Raw genomic sequence first — 23,647 nt, 5'->3', positions numbered from 1 at the left:
ATTCTGCTTCAGGGGTGAAAACAAATGTAATCACAAATGTGCACAGAAAGCAGACCTTTTGATGCTTCTAGCTCAAAACTTTGTCATTGTGATTGAGCTGGTGCTTCAGAAGAGTTAGCTCCAGATTGATGCCCCAGTGTATTGCATATAACCATAACAGAGGTGAAGTGTGATTTGTGTGCAGGACTTGGCATCAGTCACTTAGACCTCTAATCTTAGTAGTCTTATATTTTCTTTCATAATATTTGGGAGTACTGGATGTTTGGTTTTCCAATCTACTGCTAGTACTCTTAGCTGGGAGGAAAAAAGTCTCAGGGTTGTCTAAGTGCATGTAGATATTCCAGCCTCTCCAAATCGTCCTTATGCTTACAGTAGCACTCTGATGGAGCAGAATATATACAATATAACATTCATACCCCTTCAGTCCCATGTATGCCTTTTAGGAAGAAAGCCAGTATGAGCTTTCTACTGTTACGGTAAGTCAGAATATGAAGTACGTCACAGTCTTTGGGAGACATTGTTCTTAAAGTATTTGCATGCCGCTAAGCCTTACTGTGTATTTAAAAATTCTTATATGCTACTTAAAAGTTGAAAGGGAACATTTAATTTAAAGGAAAAAAAAAGAAAAAATTTTCAAGGCTTGTTTTGAGTTCAATACGAGTAAAAATTTTCCGTGCCATCCAGTTCGTGGGCATACAACTTAATCTAAGTTTGGATTTAATAGGTAAGATGTTAATGAGATTAAATATAGTGCTCATGTAAAGCACAGTAACAGAACCAGGGCAAGGAAGTTTTTTTACATTGCTGAATCTTTCGGACCAACACTGTGCTCTTTGGATATGGCAAGAAACTAGTTTAAAAAAGTGTGCTAGGATATCTGATTACAATGCTTCAGTGAGCATAAGTAGATTCTCGTTTTTACTCCACCAGTCAAATACTTTTGACCTCACTAGATTATTTACTGGTGTGAATGGGAGTGAATTTACTCCCAAGCATGAACTGTTATGCTGGGAAGCAGCCTCCACTTAGAGTGATGATACACTGGAGTGCAAAAGACTGTGTTTGGTCACTGGTTTGCTACCTGAGGCTCAGTAGGTCACTTTAATCTTACTGTGCCTTGGTTTCTGCATCTATAAGATGGAAACGGTGGTTCTACTACTCCTTTTGTTGAGGACTGTGTAGTAGAGCATCGTTATTCTTTCCTGTTAATAGCACCACTTAGAATAAATAGATGGTAATAAGAAAATTATTAGTTGCTTCCATCTGTCAGCTAAGAGGACATCTAGCAAAGCAAATTGTCAGTTTTTTACTTAGAATGTGTCATAAACTGAAGCATTCGCTTATTAATAAAGTGAAGTCAGTTCATGGCTGTGACATGATGCATGTCACCTCTTGTGTTGGAGACCTTCAGAAGTGAATGTGGTGTAAACAGGGCATGGTCAGTATGCTCCCCTGCCTGCTGTGAATATCTTATCATGGTTTTGTCTTTGTTCCCGTGGAAACTAGTTGTTAGTTGCAGTAAGACAATATTAATCCGAGATTCCACTTGCCAGCAGGATGTGCATGGCAAATCTTCAGCTTCCCAGCTTGTGCCTTGTAATGAGAATGTGAAGAGTTTACAAAGCAAAAAAGCTGGGGTTAAAGCTCCTGTTTTTAGGTGAAGTAAGACAAAGACTACAGGCCTGTTTACTGTACACTGCTGTTGCTGAACGTACTGCAGAACTGTGCCACTTAGGTTGAGTTATAACTGCTTTTTTCTAGCTTCTGGTTTTTATCCTGGATAAACCTGTTTCCTCTGTAGTGGGAGTAAAACTTTAATGTAAAAATCAACTGTTGAATGCAGGTACTTCCTGGGTAGAATATAAGATGAAGAGTTAAATATACTGTTGGCCTATGGGGAACAAGAACAGGCTGTTTTTCACACCTGGACTGCACTCTTTCTGTTTGTGGAGCCTCACTTGTTGAAGAGCATAAGACTGAGGATCAGAACTTGACTATTTTAATGCAAAGTCCTATCTCTGACCATTTTGGTTGTCTTTCTCCTCACCTTGCCAGCCTTTAAAGTAGCTGCAAATTGTGTAGTTCAGCAAGTTTATCCTGTGTTCACTATCTCTGTAATTAATACCTGAAGTGTGTTCAGCAATTAAAACATTTTTACAGTAAAAAATAATCACTTTAGGTGAGAATAAAACTGTGTCTGTAGCTGGTGTAGCTGTAACAGAAAATGCATATGTAAAGGCCTGTTGAAGGTTGGTTTGATGAGCTCCTAGAATATTGATTTTTAATATATTAGCTGTGTTGGATGTGAGCTTCTAAAGCAAATAATCAAAATGCTTTATCACCCCCTCAGTTAAAAACTCAGATTTTTTTAAATCTTTTTTTTTTTTAATGTAAAACTGATTTATTTGCCTTTTGTAACCATTTAGTTCTTGGCTGCTTGATTTCTAGTTTTGCTTCCTGTTAATAATAAATTTTCCACAGCTCCCCTACATAAAAAAGTGCATGTGTCTGGATGTTGCAGCATTGGAGCTAAACTCAGCAATTCATAGTTGGTAATGCTCTTTGTTTTTAAACTTGAGGCTTTCCCAGGAACTTTGGGTATAACCACACTAGCATGTGGTGAAACGACTGTGCTCTGGCTCTGACTTGGGCTTTGACTTGCGTGCAGATGCTACAGTCCGGCCCCCAAAGCAATTATGACCTTTTGTAAAAACATAAATTGCAATGACCTTTCTCTTGTGTGCAGTTTCAGTGTGAAACAGCACTGATGTGACAGACTGCTTGTGTTTGACAGCTGCCCCCCTGTGCTTAGGCATTGATCTTAAAGCTTCTATGCTGATGCTGGGTTGGGAGCACAGATGTAGTAGCTGGTGCAGGAACTGAGAAGGGAAGAGGAGCAAGACCTGCCCTTCAGTAAGTTAGCTGTTAGACTGGCTAAGTTGTATTGTGAAATGACAGTTTCGGTGAGCTATAGAATCAGTGCCTTTACCACATATGATTGTTAGGGTTGGAAAGGACCTTAAGATTGTCTAGTTCCAACCCCCCTGCCATGGACAGGGGCACCTCCCACTAGACCATGTGGCCCAAGGCTCTGTTCAACCTGGCCTTGAACACTGCCAGGGATGGAGCATTTACCAATTCTTTGGGCAGCCTCCTTCAGTGCCTCACCACCTTCACAGTAAAGAACTTCTTCCTTGTATCTAACCTGAACTTCCCCTGTTTAAGTTTGTACCCATTACCCCTTGTCCTATCTCCGAAATCTCTGTTTTCCCCCTTTTTTTTTTTTTTAGTGGTGTAGCTAGAGCTGTGGCATAAATGTACAGTAGTAGCTAAAGTGTGTACAATAAAAATACAGATTTCAGTGACAAGAGTTGTATGTAGCAAGTAGTGGTGGTGTCATTTGGGTAGAACTGGGATAAGAAGGGGAACTTAAAGCGCTCCTTTATTTGGTAGTATGGTGTACACACTGAAAGAAATTTCTTGTATCTAATGTTGGAAATACTGGGGAAGATGGAGCAGCAGAAAGATACAAGATAAATTAGCCTCTTTTCTCTGCCCACTCATATACATTTAAGGAAATAGTTTATAAAAAATCACTGCTCGTTTCATGTTCGGAAGTTAAGAGATGCTCTACTTGATGGCATACCCATGTAAACAAGGAGCATGCTGAGAATGTTTCTGAAGCAGTTTTAAGGTCTGATTTTTTTTTTTGCTTTCTTAAGTGTCAGAAGAGTGATGCCTCTTTCCCTTAACTACTCCAAACTGCACGCTATCTAACAGATTGTGTGTCAAAGGGATTTTCTGTGGGCAGGGAGGAGACAGAGGTTTTGGGGAGGGGAGGTTTATACCCATTATCTACTAGAGAGTGCTGGAAAACTGCAGTTGCAGTCATTGCCACTTCTTGGAACATTCGTTTGGATTATGTAAACAAGGAATCTCTTTTGCAGTCAAGTATGATGTGGAAAATATGCAAGTAATTTTTTAATCAGTGCAGTATAGCTGGTCATTTGAAATTCTTCCACTGTACACACATCTGGAATCTACAGTGCCCACAGTGCTTGCCCTAATCTGGTTTAGTATTGCCTGCCAGCTGTGCCTATGGGAAAAAACATGCCTTGACAGCAATTGGAAAATGACAGTCCAGCTTTGCAATTTCAACACTATTAGTTCAGAAGGGAGAAACTAATGAAAATCAACCTCAAGCAGAGTTTGAGGGAATTGAGTTACTTTCTGTGGGGAGGGTGTTCAGAAGTGGCTTTACCACAGATGTCTGTGGTAATAGACTGGAGGGTGCCTCAAACAGTAGTGCTTTTTGTAGGCTAGCTTGTACTAGTAAATAAAATGGTCCTACAGTTATGTGGTATTGAGACTCAGCTCACATTTCTCAAACCTAACCTGCCTTCCACCCCTTCCAGTCCTTTCAGTCTGTTTGGAACGTTTACTGGCAAGCAGGTTGGGCATTTTCTGGGTGAGGTACTGAGGAAACCTGCAATAGTTACAGCATGGCAGTGCCAGGCCAGTGCTTGAAACTGTCCCAGCCCTGTTCTGTTTGTCTGTGGACATTACTGGGAGACACAAGGTCTCAGACACAAAGAGTTGATCAGCATTTCCTGCCTCATTGTGCAGGGGACGAGTTCTGGGCACAGCTAAATCCAGGGGTGCTGCCTGCAAGGAGCAGAAGGGAGGGAGGTACACAGTAGTATTTTGACAGGTGTCCCTGTTGTTCATTTATTATTCTAGATAAAGAAGCTTTGTTGATAGGGTTTGTATATTTAAAGAAAAAAGCAAAGGCACCATGTCCTAAAAATCCATATATCTAGATAATTGGTACTACTGTGTGGTGTGTGTATTGGGGGTGGGAGTGATAATGTTGGATATGTTTGAATGTGGTGTGGTGTCTGTGTGTCAGCAATTACAGCAAAACATTGAATTAAGTTCTTTGTGCATTCATTTTTCTTTTCTAAAAGATTGCCCATCCCATTTAGTATCTTGTAGCAAAGAGATAAGCACCTTGGGCATCAACCCTTGTTCAAAGCCTAAGTTTTGTCTTTTGGATGCCAGTGAGTCAGATTATAATGATGTGAAGAAAACAGTTCTTTGTGTCCCTCCCTCTGTAAGCATGAAAGCTTATTTGAGACTTCAGAACATACCTGCAACATCTATATGGTGAGAAGTGGGATTTAAATAAGTTTTGGGTCAGCCACACTTTCTGGTAACTTACATTGTGTGTGAACCTCTTTGAAAATTATCTGTGACTGCAGACATCTTATGGGTTTTCAGGCCACTCTGCTGAGGCTTCATGAGTTTCCTAGCTTAACAATGGCACCTGCTCTGCTATCAATCCTCCCTCTCCATTTAACTTTTACAATCTCATCTATCTGCATAGCGTTGTACTTCATTCTCTTTTGCAACTTTTGTAGTTCATGGAACTGATGGGGGATGTCTCTGAATTTACTGGAATAATGTTTTCACAGGCCTCTAAGGGTCCTCTCAGTTACTTCATTTGTCTTGGCTGTTATGAAGCATTTGGAGTATTTTGTGAGATACTTACAGATACTGCCTGTTATTGGAAAAGCAGTCATTTGACTTCTTTTTTTTTTATTACAGACCATCATAATTAGATAACATTAGCCCAGCCTTCTCATTTTTTGTCTATTTGGTTTGTTGTCTTTTACAGAACAACAAACTCCTATGTTCCGTACAATGATGGCTTTTTCTTGAATGATATCAGCTGAAGTAATAAGAATTTGATAGATCTTCACAACAAATCTTCTTCCCACTGTCCTCATATTCAGTGTTTAATTACAGTGAAGATTGAGAATTAGAATATTTTGTCTCCCTTTTTCTCACATTTTGCTTCTCAAGATGCTTTGCATAACTCTTAGATCTCAACAAAAGTTATGCTTTTGTTTCCTAAGTGAATATGCACTGTTCAAAAGTTGCTGGAGAAAAATGTGTAAATATTAGTTTTATTGGGTTTTGTCATCCTTTTAACAGTATTAAATCCTTTCAAATTGATATGAAAGCTTTTGAGTCTAGTTCTTCCTTTTCAACAAGCAGGTTACCTTGTTAGAAGGGAAACCAGCTGCCATAAGTGTCAGCTATTGTAGTTTAAGATGACTAATCTGTCAGTCTATAATTGTAGTGTAAGCCTACCAGTTACAAAAGAAACCACACACACAAAAAAACCCAACAGTTTTGACACTTTTTTTTTTTCCCAATAGTAGCTTTTTTTTTTTTTTTTCTCATCTATGGACAGTTCTAAGATTAAACTATGATCTGTATTGTGTCCAGATCTTACTTTTCTCTGAAAATACATCAAATTAGTTTATTTTTTGTACTTTTAACAGTGATTACAGTTGTGAATGTGGATATCTTACTAAGTATCGCTTTAGCTGTTTAACTCAGCTGAAAGATGCCTGGGTGTACCTATATAGAACAAACACAAACTTGATGCCTAATTAACTTCAAAGTAGCGACCTTTACTTTTGCTTTGATTTTTGAGTGAAGTCGTGATCTCTGTAATACTTTAAACCTGTATGCACGGCACAGATACTGAACATATGTGGAAAATTGCGAATCTTGCAGAAATGGGAAAACGGAGAGAAGGAATGCTAAGGAATCTCAATGAAGCTCCCAGAACACCAGTCACTGAGGTAATTAAAAGCTGGTAGCAGCAGGGCTTCAGTGTGTCATTCCCAATTATCTCTGTTCGTATTTCAAATAATTCAAGTTACGCAATGTAAGAGGATTTTATATGCTTCCCTCAGTTTACAGCAACTTCTGAGGAGAGAAGGGGGTAGGAAAAATGTTGTTCATACAGTCTAAATATTTACTACTTTGATCAAAGTTACAAGTCCAATATGTCTACAATGTCCACGCTATCAAGAAGTTGCTCAGTCTCTGCAGTGTGCTAAAACAGTGCACCAAGTTAAATCATTGCCTGTAATCTGTTGTAAATCCTTACCAGATGGTGGCCTAGGGAGAACTTCAGGTAGCTACTGCAGGCATAGTAAGTGGCAAAAAATAGCTGCCATGGCACAGTGTGCTACAGAAGTTTTGTTGCCTTCACAAAATGAGAGAATGCAGTTTCTGTGTGGAATACTTCTTCAAAGCTTTCTACTTTGTGTCTGCGTGATACATGCAAATTTATTACAGCCTCCTAAGCAAAGATTTTTCTAAAGGCTTCTCTCTTTTTGTTCTTTTTCCAGAACTTCAGCAAGAACAGAACTTTCTTTGTAGCAAAGAACAGCTAGAAAGCCCCTGCAAAGGTTATTTTCAAAGGAGAAAGCTTTCATTCTAAGTGTCCTGTAACAGTCAATATTGTGGCTCTTTCTTTTTTTCTCCAAACCTTTTTCTGACCAGGCTCTTTAATGTTGCCTGTGCATGCTGATGGAAAGCAGAATGTGCCTAAACAGAAAGTGTGACTGCACTAATGGAAGAACCTCACATTTAGGCAGCTATAAGGTGTGAGGGTTTTCTGTGGAAAACTTAAATTGCCCGTTTGATCTTTATGACTAACAACAATCCTGAGAAAGCTAAACTTGGAAAACTTCCATTGTCTTATCCATATATTTTGAAAATTAGGGAACTTTTTGCATGCATGAATGAAGTTCATGGACTGTTACTATTATCTGATCCTCTGCTGTTTAGTTTCTTCAGTGGATCAGGGATGTTTCTGTCAGGAAGCGTCAAAGGGGGTCTCCTTAATTTCATGGCCTGGCTCCTTCAGCAGCTGTGGCTGCTGTGCAGTGCCTTGTCTTCAGCTGTTCCAACATGCCTAGTCCTACCTGTACTGTGATTAAAGCTCACCCTGTTTAGACTACTTCTACAGTTCCAATACTGCTCATAGGTGCTCCTCAACTTTCCAACTCTGGAGTTGGAAATGAACAGTCTAGGCTATGAGTGAACACATGGATTAGATTCCTCATCTTTGTACTTACTGTGTGGGAAGTGGGAAGATTTCATCTGTGAGACTTTGCATTGGCCTACAGAGTGAGTCCTCTTGATGATCTGCGGAAAGAGGACAGACTGCTTAGGGTGAGCAGTGTGGCAGGACCCTTTCTGCAGTCTCTGCACCAATGAGCATGGTGGATGCTGTGGCCATCAGTATCACTGAATTCTTGCCTCTGTGGAACCACAGCCAAGTGATCCCTGTGGGATTAGGGACACTGAGAGTGAGCAGAGCCATTAGGTAGGTGGTGGCAGTGAAGGGGACCAAAGGTGGGCTTGGAATACCTGCTGAAGGAGACCTTGTCAATGGCAGGTGGATCTGACCATAGTAAAGGCTAATGGCTCGTGGCTGTCTAACTTTGGGGAAGTAACCAAGTCCCCACTCAAGGCAAAGCAAGTATTGTGAAATGACAATAAACTGAACTTGCAGTAAAACTTACCTGAAAAGTTTTTATCTCTGATAAGTCTGAAAGGCTAATACAGATTTCCTGGTTTTCTTGGACTTGCAAGAGTTATTTGTTAGTCTGAGTCATAATTACAGAGGAAAAAAACAAGCTCAAAGTAATTTTAATTCATAAATTTCAGTCTAATTCTCGGTACTTATTTATTACACTAAGTGTGGTCAAAGTGACCCTTATTCAGAGAGATGCTGAACTCTTCTGTATGTGTGTAGTCCATTGAGTCTATTTATTATAGATGAAAGGGAATGGGATGAAATACTGTTTTATGCATTAGAATGAGATATCATTAAAACAGTTATTAATTTATCATGCATATTATCTATGTAATTCTCCCTTGTTGCTCTGAGAAATCTCCATTCAGTGTGACATGAATGCTTCAGCGATGGTTCTTACTGGTTTGTTTGAAGTCCTTGTCAGAATAGAAGCTCAGTATTTTATATTACGCATAAAAAGATAAATTAATTTCTGGCATAATGTGATTAATGCTAGAGTTGCACTATAACTGAACTGGCTCAGTGGAATTGTTTGAGTGAAGAGGAAGTGTAGCATTCCCAAAGGTTTTACTCCAACTATTTTCCTGTCACCTAGATTTGAAAAGCTTTCTTGGAAGAAGAATTTGTAACTAATTTATGTTGGTACTTAATAGCCAGCCAGCTTATTTTTAAATCTCTTATTATTTTTGCTATCCCTTTTTGTAGAGCAGTTCTGAGAGGCAAGCCTAGTGATAACCTCATTTTCTCGCTTGGGTAATGAGATACTGAATGTATGTACACAATACTCATGCAGTGCAGGAGTCAGTGATTATGTTTTCTTAACTGGGATTCCTCAGAGGTGCTTAATATTTCATCACAAATCACATTGGTAAATTAACAGTTCATCTGGCTAGTTAGATTTACTAGGGCAGATGGCATTTTGCATGTGTGATGAGAACAGGGAGGATATAGAGAAAACAGTAATGTAATTAGCTGTGTAAATGAGCCTCACAAAGTAAATCGCTTTAACCCCAGTAATAAAATGTGTTCTGTGCTAAAGCCTTGGATTACTGGTCCTGTGAAACAGTGTGTGCAGTTGGTCAAGCTGAGATTTCAGAAGTAATCCTGTTAATTTGAAAATAGAGGACACTGGTGTTTACCGCACCTTCCTAGCACTTTTGTGTTTCAAACAGAAATCATCCTCAAGGTGGTGTTCTACCAATAATGCGGAAGAGTTGTGTGGAGTCACCTTAGTTTGATTTTTAAATAAAATCTTATTCCAATACTAGCTAGACAGGAGATGTACTAGCTAGGGAGGAAAGATGCTTCATAAAAGCAAACCAAAATCACAGGCTGAATTAAATGTGAGCAGAGGTGTCTTTTCACTGAGCTACAGTGAGAGCAGTGTAGCCATACCTGAAAACATGGTGCTTCTGTTTGCAGAGTACCTGGCACAGAACATTCCCTAGCTTAACCCTTATGTGTTGCAGTAGTAGCTGTGATTGCTATGAATGTGCATCATAGTAGGATCATAGAATAGTTTGGCTTGGAAGAGACCTTTAAAGATCTCTTTAAAGTCCAATGCCCTCTGCAATGAGAAGGGGAGATTCTTGATGCTGCAAAACCACTAAGGCATGTTTGCACTTGCAAATGTGTGGGTGAGTAACTGCAGGTACTCTTGCATTCTAGGCTGAGAAAGTTGGGGGTGTTCAGCCTGGAGAAGGCTGCGTGGAGACCTCATAGCAGCCTTCCAGTATCTGAAGGTGGCCTTACAAGGATGCTGGAGAGGGACTCTTCATCAGGGATTGTAGTGATAGGACAAGGGGTAATGGGTTAAAACTTAAACAGGGGAAGTTTAGATTGGATATAAGGAGGAAGTTCTTTACTGTAAGGGTGGTGAGGCAATGGGATGGATTGCCCAGGGAAGTTGTGAATGCTCCATCCCTGGCGGTGTTCAAGGCCAGGTTGGACAGAGCCTTGGGTGGCATGGTTTAGTGTGAGGTGTCCCTACCCATGGCAGGGGGGTTGGTGCTAGATGATCTTAAGGTCCTTTCCAACCCTAACTATTCTGTGATTCAGTTATAGCCCAAATTTTTTTATGAGAAATATGACTGCCACATTTCATTTGAAAGGAATTAACTGGGAATATGTCTAATCCATTTGATACTGAAGGCTATTGAAATAGTAAATTTATGGCAATGACTGGTCAATCACTGTGTGCTGCCTACTGAGAAAAACACCCTGAAGCATCACGTTACGTCTGAAAAATCATTGCAGAGTAATATAAGTAGTAAATCTTTATTCATCAGGGAACTCTCAAATTCTGGGAAATTAAGGGGAAAAATGGGCTGTATAATAGTGGCCACTGTGCTGTGAATGAAACCTATATTGTTCTCGCAATTTGACTTATTCAATCCATGTGGGAACTTTATGTACCTATTTTCAGGCTTTCTTATTTCAATAAATCTAAAAGTTATTAGGTTCTGATGAGCAGGATTTAGAACCTCTAAATTTCAAAAACACGCTGAAAATGCTGTTTTTTCCATCAGTTTGTCATAGTGTATTCAGGTTGATTTCTGTCATTTTTTTTGACTGGCATGCTATAAATTACCGGAACAATATAAATAAACAACTGAATCAGGAACATTCTGAGCAATTTAAACTTGCAAGTAATCGCAACAGTTTTGGTTGATGTTTTCGTTTGTTTGTTTATAAAGTATTGTCTGTTCTCCTTGGAGATACTTCTAAAGCCTGACTGGATGTGGTCCTTGGTAACCTGAGATGGGTGAGTGTGCACTGAGCTGGCGGGTTGAACTGGATGATCTTAGGAGAGTTCTTTCCATCCTCAACAATCCTTTGTTTTTCTTGAGTAGCTGTACATATCCATACAAATGTCTTTAAATATATGTTTGTATAAATGTATGTAAAGCTTTATGTAAAGTGTTGGGGATTTTTTATTTTAATTTATGAGTGAGACTCACTCAGCTAGAAAAATGGTTAAAAACTTTCAACTTTTATTTAACAGGAAAGGCTAATGCTTTTGAAATTTTATCTTATACTAGTTCCCAGTGGTTGGGAGTTCAGCTTTCTTAAAATGCTTCCTGACAGTGCCTTCACTCCTCCATTAAATAGTTTATAATAAAAAGTCATGATGATTATAGGATAACTTTGGAGTAATTCAGATCGGATGGGACCTCCGGAGGTCATCAGGTCCAACCTTTTTCCAGAGCAAGAGGAACCTCCAAGTTAGGAGCAGTCTGGAAGTGAGGTTGCTTGGGGGGGTCTTCCTGGGTTTGCGTCAAAGTAGCAACAAGGAGGGTGATGCCACAGCATCCTGGGCAGTCACATCTGTCATTTGACCACTTGCACACCCATGGTCTGTACTGCCTCATGCCACTAAGGATCACAGAAGTTATCACTTTTTCTTCCATTCCATCGCACTCTCATTTAGGTTGGTAGAAGTTTCTCTTCAGTGGCTCTTCTTCAGTGTGTTGTCAACAATGCAAAATGGTTGAATAAATACGTAAACAAGAGTGCTGGTTTAGCTCTTTTCTCTTCCTGCTTGCTGACAGACATATTGCTGTAGAGAAAGTTCACTGCGCTTGTATTTTGTGCACCAATATTTCTTATTTACATGGTAGGTATATAAGCAAGAAGAATGAAATGTTACTTCTACTGAGGAAGAATTGTCTGACAACATCTTTGGGTTTTGTGTAGTTCTGCCTCAGTTGGCTGTAAACCTTCTTGCTGCTGAAATTCCCAGAGAAGCACAGATGCTGCCTGGGGTGATCTTGATACAGGGAAGACTGTTGATCATAGGGTGCAAGATGTCTCAGAGCTGTAGCAGTGGATCAGTTGTGTGTTGCCTATACTGTGGCGTATGCCCTTCAGTGGTCTCGTAACTCTCAAGATGCAGAGCTTGAAAGGATTTGCAGGGATCGTAACTCTTTTGTTCTTCCTGGGTTATTATTCTATGTGGTTTTGGTTTACTTCTGTTACTGTGGGATTCAGCTTTATCTTCTACCTTATGTATGGTCTTTCCAAAATGAGGTTGCCTCACCGTGGAAAGTCCTTGATCATCATCTACAGCTAGCACTCTTTCTGTGTTACAGAATATGCTTCCCATCTGTGTATGATTTGTGGCTTGACACTCCTGTGATCCGTTAACAGGTTTTCATTTTTCAGTTGGAAGTCCTGCTGGCTGCAGCTTCCTTGCTGGGAGTGTCTTCCCTAAAACAGCAGTTGTGGCCTCGCCATTGTCTGTTTTCTTTCCTTGGACACAGTTTTCTGTGAGGAGCTCCTCAGGATCTCTGCAAGTTGCAGATGAGTTGAGTCCATATTTCCCTCTGCAGGGTATCGGGGAGGGAGGGCGATGGGTGCTGTTTTGTCAGGTGGTAGTTTTCTGAGCCACATGCAGGGTTAGAGAGGAGTGAGATCACAGCCTCTGTGAGCTCACTGAATGTATTTCATGAGTGCTACAATAATTTCTGAGAGGGCTTGGATTTTTGGGAGGTCAGCAGTCAGTTTTGAACCTTCAGGTCCTTTACTGATCCCCAGGATAGCTAACTTACTGGAGGGTTTTATCAAGTATGTTAATTTCCATATAGGGCCACTAATGACAGGGCAGTAGTAATACCATGAAGTCCAGCTCTGTATGAGCATGGGGGGCAGAGTGCTCTTCCTTGAGGTGTAGTGTGCTCCTTCTTAATGTGCTTCCTCTTCATCAGAGAACAGAAGGTCAGTCATTTCTCCCAAACATCCAAACATTGCTGCTTTTACACAACCAGAGGGTCTGCAGAGCTGGTGGTGCCCCTCTTCAAGTGCAGGGCATTACAGAAATGAAAAGCCACAGTTCCCAGCATAGTTCCCATAGGTTTGTCAAAACCTTGATAAGAGTGGGCTAGTGATGTCCCCAAAAGGAGATCCATTCATTGCAGCTGCTGGGGTATATTGAAAGAAACTGGCGTGGTGAAATGATATTTACAATGTGAAGTGGTGCTGTTTGTATTATATTCCTACTTTGTAGTTTTGATTGTTGGTTTGTTTTATTTTGGGTTTTTTTTTGAGGGGTGGGGGAGTTGTTGTTTGGTTTTTTTTCTTTGTGGTTGCTGTATTTTGTCCATACTGTGGCTAAGTTAAAGATGAGTGTGTTAGATGGAGCTGCAAGCACAGGAAGTTGTCATCTGTTAGGCTTTCTGATTTGTTGGTGGTGTTGTGTACTCTCATGCAAAGTCTGTTGGTCCAGAGACCAAAAGAAATGAGGGGTATGAAGGAGCAAAGACCAAATGGTTGAGATAATGCTGGCAAGATAAGGGCCTTCTTCCTTCTACCATTCAGTCAAGAAGTCATTGTTTACATGCTTGTTTTATACATTTTGTATTGAATGCTTTACATGTATCTATAATGTATTCATGTATATACTTGGCATAACCTGAAGCAGAGCTGAACATTGTCCAAATAATTGATAAGTTTGTGATTAACTTTTAATAATGATTTTATGATACAGAGGATGACTGCAGAAAAACCTTCACTGTATTTCGGTGGGAATTGATTCATTGACAGATCACCTGGTTATCTTCCTGTGCACTCAGAGTTAATTAAAAATCTTTTTAGTAGACAGGCTTATGAAAACAGTTATGTGCTTCACTATCCTGCTGATGTCTGTTCTTAATTTTGTTGTGCCTATCTTAATAATAGAAGTTATGCCTTCCTCTCTTCCCCCATTTTTATAATATATGTTGTTTAAAACTTGCATATGCTTGCTTATTTTCAGATCTTGTCAGAAAACTGGCACAGCAGAAGTTTGGAAATGCACAGGGCGATTATCAAAAGGTAAATTGTTTATTTATCTCTGCCTAAAACAATGAAAACTGACTTTGAAATTTAGTTTTGTTTCTAAAGCAGAGAATTTAAAGCTTTAACAACAGGATGCAAGAATCAAATTTGTGAATAACAAGTCTGATGGTTTCATAGAAAATATGGGACAAAATCCTTTCAAAAAATATTACAAAGAAAAGTTTGTAAAATACTATAAAGAAGCTAAGCATAGTTAAGGCTTACTTATAAATTCCAGCTGTAATGTGATTATGGTGTCTGTTGCACAAAGATTAAAGGCTCTTTGTACTGAAAAATACTGATTTTATTTAAAAACACTTAGAGGGAACCATTACTGCTCAGCTCTCATTTTAGCTTCAGCTGTTGTCCTTAAGCTAAATTTATATGCTGGTTCTTGTGCAGCATGAAGTTTCCATGTAAGTTTCCTAGTTATAAAGTATGTTTTATTTTATGTAGCATGCTAATCACGTCAAGGATATTTTTCATTCTGTCTTTTTGGTTTGTGATTGTCCTGTAACAGTTGAAATTCATAGGGTATTTGGTAGCAAGAGAAGATAGAACGTAACGTCCATCTGATTCAGGCTGTTCCCAAGGAGAGTAGCTCATTTTTGAAGCAGTATCACTGGTTGAGTTCCTGCAGTAGGAACCATGCAATGGACAAGTTACTTTGTATGGATTAGCTTATAGTCCCTGCAGTGTGGTGTACCTGTCAGGAAGATGAGTATGGCGCTTGGCATACAGGCACTCAGCTGTAAATCAGGATGACCTGAATGATTCTGGGATTTGAAGGGGAAAAGTCATGTGCTTCCATGTCTTCCTCACAATGAGCCTATTGCTCCAGTAATAACCTCTTCGTGACATTGAAGAGTGTGGGTATTGTTATGATGCATGAAGTGACTCTTGCAGATCCCATGTGCTTGTTTGGTGGGGCTCTGTGAGAGTGCTGCATCACAGACAGTGCCTGCACACCCATGAAGGAATGTAGGGTGGATTTGATTGGCAGTCTATGGACAAAACCGTTAGACCATAGGTGGTATACATAAGCACAAGTATAGTATTTTGTAACTAGCACCTACGTCATGAGAAATTTAAGATGAATGACAGCTGTAATTTTGTGTGGTGGAGGCACTTGTTAAAATACAGTGTGATTATAGGGTGGCAAATATAATATTAGGTGTGCTTAAAAAGCAAAACAGATATGGATCCTAAATGTGACCTGACTACAGTGCAAAACTTCAAAACAAATTTGGAAAAGGAGACTATATCAGGGCAAATAGAGGGTCCCTCAGAAGCATCAGTGAGAGATAGCTGTGCAGAGGTCAGTGTGGCTGTAGAATGTACCACAGATGAATTTCCAGTGGGAATATGGAATTGCGAATGTCACTGAAGGGTGTGGGTAAGTAGTTAGAAATGTCTGTGGTTTTGATGACTCAAATTCGGGGAGAGTTAACTCGGACTATGATGAGTTCAGAAAGTGTCTAGTAGGGTGATTTGGGAAGCATGCAGGTCTTCAGAGGAGACTGGAAGAGTTTGCTTTGCTTAGGAAAAGAATTGATAAGGGGTGTGATTTGCCTTTTAAAATATATCTGGAGAGGAAACACCAGGAAGAAAGCACTCTTGTTTGGGCAAAAGATGGTGCTATCACAGAAGCAAAGGGACAGAAATGGGCCATGTGAGAAGACTCATTCACCAAGCATTAGGAACAGACCTTCAATAGCAAGAACAGACCTGCGTCTGCTGTCATTCCTTCCTATCTTTTTTAATGCTTGTTTTTAATCTATATGTAGAATGTGTCAGTGGCCCAGGAGGCTCTTCCCACTTCTGTGCTGTGTCCCCTAGTGTTCCCAGTTGGACTCTTTACCAATGACATGTCCCCATCCCCTGCCACGGTGTGCAGTCTGGCAGGCCAGCCCAGCTGCCGTGCCTGCTCAGGGAGAGCCAGCTCGTGGTTGCTGCTGTCGCTTTACCTCTGCTGGGAGATGTGTTGCTTGAAACGTCCAAAATTGTACTTGGAACCAGGTTTATAAGGGAGAGTAAGCACTAGTTTTCCTCCCATTAAAAATACAGTTCTGATTTTAAACATTTTAAGTATATTGTACAGTAGATATTTCATAAAGATGTGTGCAATACTAAAGAAAATTTCCCAGGACTTGAGAACATTTCTGATTTGCACACATCAGACCTTGGGCTGAGTGGTCTTGCTGTCTTTAGCTTGTCTGTTTCCTTTTTCCCTTCCACTTATGAGAAAAGTGAAAGTGTTATCAGCTGTGAACTTGTCATACAGAGATGAAGGGGAAAAATACAAGAAATTCTATTTCCATTTTGGAAACAAAGGGGAAGTTGGGTTCTTCTGAAATTCCTGTCATTGAATATTTAGTTTTCAGTGTTCTTCTGAAATTACAGGTGAGAAGACAATTAAGAACCTGTTAAATAGACTTCTTCAGTTGTTCTTGAATGCCTGTTCTTTTTTTACCTTTGAATAATTTAAAATTACTCTCTACATAATTAGTTAAAAGTGAGGGTGAATTTTGTCTGTAATGCGTTAAGAACCTAAAACTGCTATGGAAGCTGCTTAAAATAAGTGTTGAAAAGAAAAAGTTAGTCAGGAATATCATATCTGTTAGGACAGGTGGAATTTATGAAGAAATTGCTAAACCAGAAAGTAATGCGATCTCTGGCCTTCTCTTTTAAGAGATGTGTTTGGATCGATATGAAACAGATGCTCAGTGTGTAAATATTGGTTTAAGATGGAAATATTTGTTGGATAAATCTTAGATTCCTTTCATTTACCAAGAAAACCAGAAATTATCTGTTGTGTATTTTATCGTAAATATTTTTCCATAATTATTTATTGGTGTTTCTGTGCATTGTTTTACTTCAGTGGCTTTTTGTTACTGTTTCTATGTCAGTTGTTTTGGTCATGGTTAATTATTCATTATTCATGTGATTTGTTTTTGTGCATGCTGCCTGTGTATTATACACATTCTCCATTTGTTTTGACTTCCACAGCCAGAGAATGTTGTCCTGACTCTTCAGGTAATGTCTTATGGTAGAGGTGCAGCTTTGAAAAGAAACTAACCATGTCTGTATGCACTACTTCTATTAAAACATCAATAACTATTTTCAGTGCTATTTTTAAGTAGCATTTTTCTATCTAACCTATATTAAAATAATGTATGTTTTCAAATAATTTCTGAGGTGCTCAGTTAACTAGAAAAAAAAAAACAACAGTAATTCTTTTGCAAGGTCTAGTCTTCCAAGCATCTATTTCATATTCTTCAGAAGGGATAACAGCTTTTAACCAGCAGTTAATAACAATAATAATAATACACAGCCCCCCCCCCGATTTCAAACTAGAATTGGTAATTGGGTCAGAAATTTCCAACTCTGCTAATGGTGATGGTTGCTGTATGTGGATCAGTTGGTAATTAAGGATTGTGAGGAAGGGCATCAGCAAAGCTGGAACTGGAGCATGACTGATAGCTTGTGAGAAATTGTAACTTATTTTGCAGGGCAACACAGAGCCTGCATTTCATCCTTTTACTGCCGAGTTACCCTTGTGCTGGTAGATTTGTAAAATGGAAGCAGACTCTTAAGTACTAGAGTGAGAATTGGTTCTCATAAAATTGAGAAAGGAAAAGAGATCTTTATCAGGGAAGAAAGACCACCGGGGTGTGCCCAGACTGCACTGTTTAGCTCTGTGTGCGGACACTTGCCTGATCTTGTTCGGGATGTGCTAGCTTGTGGGATGTGCTAGCTTGTGTCTGCAGCAGAGGGAAAAATGCATGGCCAGCTCACAGCTTGTCCCCTTGAGGCCACATTGCCTCGTGTAGGACTGTGCCAGGGCTACCTGCCCCAGCTTCTCTGTCCTGGAGCACTTGCACTGTTTCCAGTGTAAAAGCTAGTTAGGGTATTGCACTGCATTGTTCCCTTTCACTCTTTCCAGCTTTTAAAAGCATCCTTGTAGTTGCTGCTGCTTTGCTGTTTGGCAGCAGAACAAATGTCTTTACCTGGGAGAGCTTAAAATCCACTCCTTCATGTTTTCCAATCCCTAAGCACTTTTAACTTCAGCACTTTGGAGCAACCTCTGCCATTGCAATCCATCACCCAGTGGAGTACTTCCCTTTGTGGTCATACATACAAATCTTTCTCCTCGTAACTGATTAAAATGGAGAACAAGCTAAGCCTCCTTCCCCCCTCCCAGATGAAGTGTTGATCTGGTCAGCCTTTCTGGCATATGTGGAGCCTTTTTGGAAACAGATGTGAGAAACAGTAAATCTGTGGTCTGGGAAATCAAATGTGTCCATCTTTAACCCATTTCAATTGCACTGATTCACATTTGTCTCTTGTGAGTGTATTTTTCTCCTAGTACTCACTCCTGTAGTTTACCTAGCTAATATTCTAGATAAATAATTATTAGCTATCAGTATTTGATGTTATGTATCTTTTTGTTAGAAAAGTAGTCAATTGACAAAATATACCAACTCCATAACCTGAGTAACTTAGTAGATGGTTTAGTCTGTAGTTTGATCTTTAATTATTTGCTCTATATTGATTGCAGTTACTTTGTGATATCTGCTGTTACCACTATCTTTGTCTGAATTACAGGCCATCTACTATGAAATCGGTTTTATAGTCTCCGCAGCCTTGGGATTCGTATTTATTTTGTTACTGCCTCTTGTGGGACTTTGCTTCTGTATGTGTCGTTGCTGTGACAACTGTGGTGGGGAAATGCATCAAAGACAGAAGAAAAATGCTGACTGTCAGAGGAGCTGTTTTGCAACATTTCTTTTTGTTGCTTCTTTAATAATAAGGCAAGTGTAATAAAGAGAACAATGCGAAGCTTGGTATAGCACTAACTTTGCAGTTTCATATGACAAATAATGTTACTGTATTACCCTATGGGTGCAGAAATGATTTTATTAGACAAAGTAATACATTGCTTATTAAAGAAAATAAAACTGCATTATGAAAATGCCGATACCATTGCTATCCACAGGTCATTGTATACTCGAGAGGAATATAGGTATGAAACCAAACAAAATTTAAGCTTGAATTTGGCAAATGAAGTTTTTGCCAGTCTTAAAATGGCAATTTCAGAATGTTACATTGAATTTATGAACATAAGATACTATGTCCTATGTTCAGTTACCATCCTGTTGAGAATCTGAGGTACAACATAATGCTTTGCTGTTGATAGAGTAGTAGGGGTGAGAAAAGCAATTGTGGGACTTCCTTTACTATTTGTCGTACTTGAGATTTTCTCATTAGTTCAAAACAACAGTTTACTTTGGGACACTGAGTTGTTTAAACCATGCATGCACTCACTGTAAATTTGTGGAGTCTGGAGCTCTTTTTCCATTATTGGTGTTAAGAGCATACATACTCCTGAGCTGGGTGTGTTAACGGGTGATGAGGGACTGCAGTCAAGACTTTTCTTTTTCCTTTAGATGTTTTCAAAATACATTGTTTGCTTCAAGCTTTTTATTTTCCTTCAACTTCTTCATATTTTCACTTGCCTCCTCTCCTTATTTCATGACTTTTTTATATATTAAAAAATCGAGTTTTGCTCTATACTGTATGACTGTTCAGTCAGATGGGATTTACTTTGTCACTTCAGTGTAATCTAGATTTTTTTTCTTTTTACTACTGTTTGTCCTGACAAATTGAGACCTTGCCTATGCTCAAATGTAGGCCGTGCTGATATGAGATGAGAATACATTCTCTTCTCCCAGCCATCATTAACAAACATGACACTTCAGTATTCTAAAGAACAGGAAGCCAAATGGTGTTGTGGGTGATAGTGCATTCCTGCTATGATGATGGGACAAAAGTTCTTCATAGGACAATGAAGTCAGAGTAAGTTATTAAATTACCTCTTGGCATGCCAAAACTGAAGTTGGCTCACAGAGCTTGCCAGCTATCTTTACACCAGCTTGTAGAATGCTAACCTGGTTATAATGGCTGAGGAATGTTGCATGCCAGCTGAGAAACTAAGAGATTGTCCTCCCAGTTGTTCTCTCTAACTTGTGTGTTTGCTGCCAGCTATTCTAGTGATATTAACCATATCCCAGCACTGGCAAATGTTCCTTCTCAGGTCATGACTGGCAGATCAGTGATCCATAGTAACATGCTTTCCAGGAGCAGGGAAACTGCCTCTTTAACTCACCCTTTCTTTTCCTTCTTGTGTAAGACATCAGGAGTATCAGATGCTTACCCAAAGGGAGGTGTTGGCCTGAGCTCTGTCTGCAGGTTTCACAGGTGAAGATAATCTCATATGACTCCTTGGCTAAGTCTCTAATGCTGTGAGTGCTGTGTAAGGCAAGATAGGGCTTTAAAAGCTAGTATTACCGACCTCAGTCTGATTGAGTGCTCTTGGTCTCCAGTACACCTCTGTATAAAGCAGGATTCTGCTGTCCTTCCTGGATCTTCTTTCACAAGGGAAAGAAGATGCTGTGCTTGGATCTGTTTAAGCCCATATCAGCTTTCTAACAACTATGCTTAAACTTGAAAGGACAGTCTTGTTGGTAGCCATTGCCCCAGCAAAACAAGGAAGGTGCTGGAAGGAATGGGAAGGTTTTCTAGGGGATGTACTTCTTCAGGTTTATCATCTAAATGTATGTTATGGGTGACTTTTCTGTGTGCCAGCATGCAGATTCGAACTGACTTACATATGTATGCTGTTAATGTAGATTTTGGAAGATTTCAGCTACTAGATATAATCACAAAGAACATTTCTTCTTACTTTTCCAGTGATATAGTGCTCTGGTAATTAGGATGAGGTTTTAATACCAAGTTTACTGGAATGATGTGTAAATAATATATAAAGATGGCATATTTTTTTATTAAAAGATCTGCTAGATCTTAGATCTGCTCTGTGAAGGTGAGGTATACATGGGAATTATGCTTTCCTCAAGGCAGAGGTATAAGAAACAAGTCAGAAGACTTGTTATAACATGCACAGTTGTTCATCTTAAAGTAAATAGGCCTTAAGTGTGTCATTATCCAGTACACCTATTTTGTGCTTGAAATATTTCTTTCGATAGAGTCAAAAATACATTCAGAGTCTTTGGTAATTCACAGCTTTTATACGTGAATGTTGTCCAACAAAGTAGGATTCTATTGCTGAAGAGCACAGGATGTAGAAATAATGTATATAATGTATCAAATAGATAGCTGGGTAAGTTTGACATTCCATATTTATTATTAAAACAATTACATGTTTTTCTTCAAAGGTTAAGAGTTTAGGGGCAGAGAAATGGGAAAGAAATATAATTTCATCAATTCCTCTATATTGTAGAGGCAAGGAAGGGACATTTGATTTTTAAGAAAGTGTACACTGAATACCAAAAATACCAAATTTAATAGTGGTGGTAGAAACTGTCATGGCTATTGGATAGACTTGGCACATAGCCAAGTTTTTTGTCCTTCCCAAGAGAGCTTGTGTTAAAAGCTCTTTCTTGGAATTGTGAATGTTGTTATATATGAAGCTAAGGAAAGCCAAGTCTGAAGGAAGGGAATTATACTTGTTATTGTGGTAAGTACCTCATGCAGGCTTCATAGGAGTCCTCTTGGCTTTGTGAGATTGGTAATGCTTTTTCAGAAACTGGGAATCAACGTTATGTGAAAGAATTGGTGAAAAAGTTGGTACAGAAATCTGTGGACCATTATTGTCTTGAATTCATTAGCTAGCAGTGAGGAGGTGACATTTTTTCAACGTAAATCTGTTTCTATTCTGTGACTTGAAATTTTTTGCAAGCACAGCTAAAGGGAAAGCTTGGGTCCCCTTCCTGCAACTGGTTTAGTAACATTTGTATCAGCCTGTGAAACCTGACAAGAAATTGAGGGTGGAATATCTGACTCCTGAAGAGACTGTTTCAACAGTTCTCTAATCTGTTACAAAAAAAAAGCATGTCCTTTTTATTACTGCTTTATGACTTTCTCCTTGTAGCTGCTTACTGAATGTTGGCTGAAGCCTCAGCTACATAATAGATTTCTTCCTTTCTCACATTGTGTGTTTGTTTAGTTATATTTGGAATGTAGCTGCAATTGTCTGCTTAAAGCATCTCTGCTGTCTTGTTTCTTCCCACTCCTTCCATTTAGAAGACTGAAAAGAAAAATGATCGTGCTCAAGTCTTACAAAGTACTGTTTTGTTAGCTTCCAATTGACCTTTCTGCTCTGTGAGCATAACATTGAAAGGACATAAAAATGCTGGCTGGCCGAAGAACAAGGATGTTGTTACAGACTCCAAACCTCAGAGCAATAGAAAAATGTTTACTTTTCTTGATAGCTTGAAACAGTTTGTCTTCTGATATTAAAAAAAAAAAAAGTTTTAAAAACAATTACCATTTATAACTGTAGAAGAAATAGTCTATTGCATGTGTCTAAAATGAAACTGCTTACTTCTGCTTATCATGGAATCGTACAGTGGTTTGGGTTGAAAGTTACTCAGTTTCTTGGGTGCATTCAGAGTTCTCATTCCATGGACAGTAGCCAATGATTGGCTGCTTGAATGTTGGTCATAGTGAAAATTAAACTATGCCATTTGCTGTTAGTTAAATAAGTAGCAAGAAAAATGTTGGTGTCCCTTCATTCATTAGTGACTTCTGAGAAGGCAGTTAATAGCCAGTTCTGAATATGTAATTGAAATCTTGGGTAGAGGAGCAATCTCTTTATCTCCAACTCTGTCATCCTGTTCTGAATGTTTTTGGATGTTGAGAAAAACGTTAGTGAAAAAACCCTAGTAGACCAGCACCTGTAGCATATGGCCTTGCCATCTTTCCCTGTCTCGTGCTTTGAACTCAGTTTTCCAACTGAGAGTATTTATTTCTCAGAGCAGCAAAAATTCTTGTACTTGACCAGTTTTACAGGGAGAACAAGTCTTTAGGAAGCTAAAGTAGGCAAAGTAAAGATGAAGATTTGGTTTTTGGATCACTGGTAAGAGGAGACAAGCATCATCAGGGTGCTTTCACCTGTCTTGCCCTGGTAAAATACATAAATTGTGTCATTTTATGTCCCCATTTGCTTTCCACCATCTCATTTCTCATTTGTGTGGCTGTATTATGGCTTTCTTTGAACATACATTTGGATCAAGAATTATACTTACCATATGTATTTTGTCCTGTATGGAGCCTGGTATGGGTTTTTCTTTAAGCCTTATTTAAAAACAGTAGTATTTACTACTAGTGGTCTTCACACTCCAACTCAGGAAAATTATCAGTCTGGGAAGAGTACAGTTTCATTAGTGACTCCCTTCTCCTTTGGCTTGGATTTTTGTGATGGCTTCTCAGAGTGCTGCCTCTCTAGTACTGAGCTCCAATGCAAAGTAAGAGGCTGAATAAATGTTCCATCCAGGAATTGCCTGTGATGCACCTGACTGCAGCTTCTAGTCAGTCTCTGCCCTTTGGGGATTATTTCGTGCCTGT

General features: G+C 39.2%; 1 protein-coding gene across 10 annotated transcripts in view; it reads left to right on the top strand.

The window, feature by feature from the left end:
* The window catches only part of PROM1 (prominin 1), a 63,061-nt gene that overhangs the window by 8,757 nt on the left and 30,657 nt on the right, over nt 1-23,647 (top strand). For 6 of the 10 annotated variants that reach the window (XM_057426621.1, XM_057426620.1, XM_057426622.1 and 3 more), the window contains exons 3-5: nt 14,160-14,218; nt 17,231-17,257; nt 18,830-19,035. In XM_057426621.1, coding sequence (XP_057282604.1) covers nt 14,160-14,218; nt 17,231-17,257; nt 18,830-19,035 — 292 coding nt within the window. The remainder of the gene's footprint in view (nt 1-14,159; nt 14,219-17,230; nt 17,258-18,829; nt 19,036-23,647) is intronic. The other 4 variants (XM_057426623.1, XM_057426624.1, XM_057426628.1 and 1 more) reach the window with 2 other exon arrangements.

This window comes from Pezoporus wallicus, unplaced genomic scaffold (assembly GCF_028554395.1).
Source record: "Pezoporus wallicus isolate ANWC-B61680 ecotype Strahan unplaced genomic scaffold, APGP_CSIRO_Pwel_v1 scaffold_13239, whole genome shotgun sequence".
NCBI lineage: Eukaryota > Metazoa > Chordata > Aves > Psittaciformes > Psittacidae > Pezoporus > Pezoporus wallicus.
The sequence above is the reverse complement of the archived record's forward strand: the minus strand, read 5'-3'. Positions and strand labels throughout refer to the sequence as shown.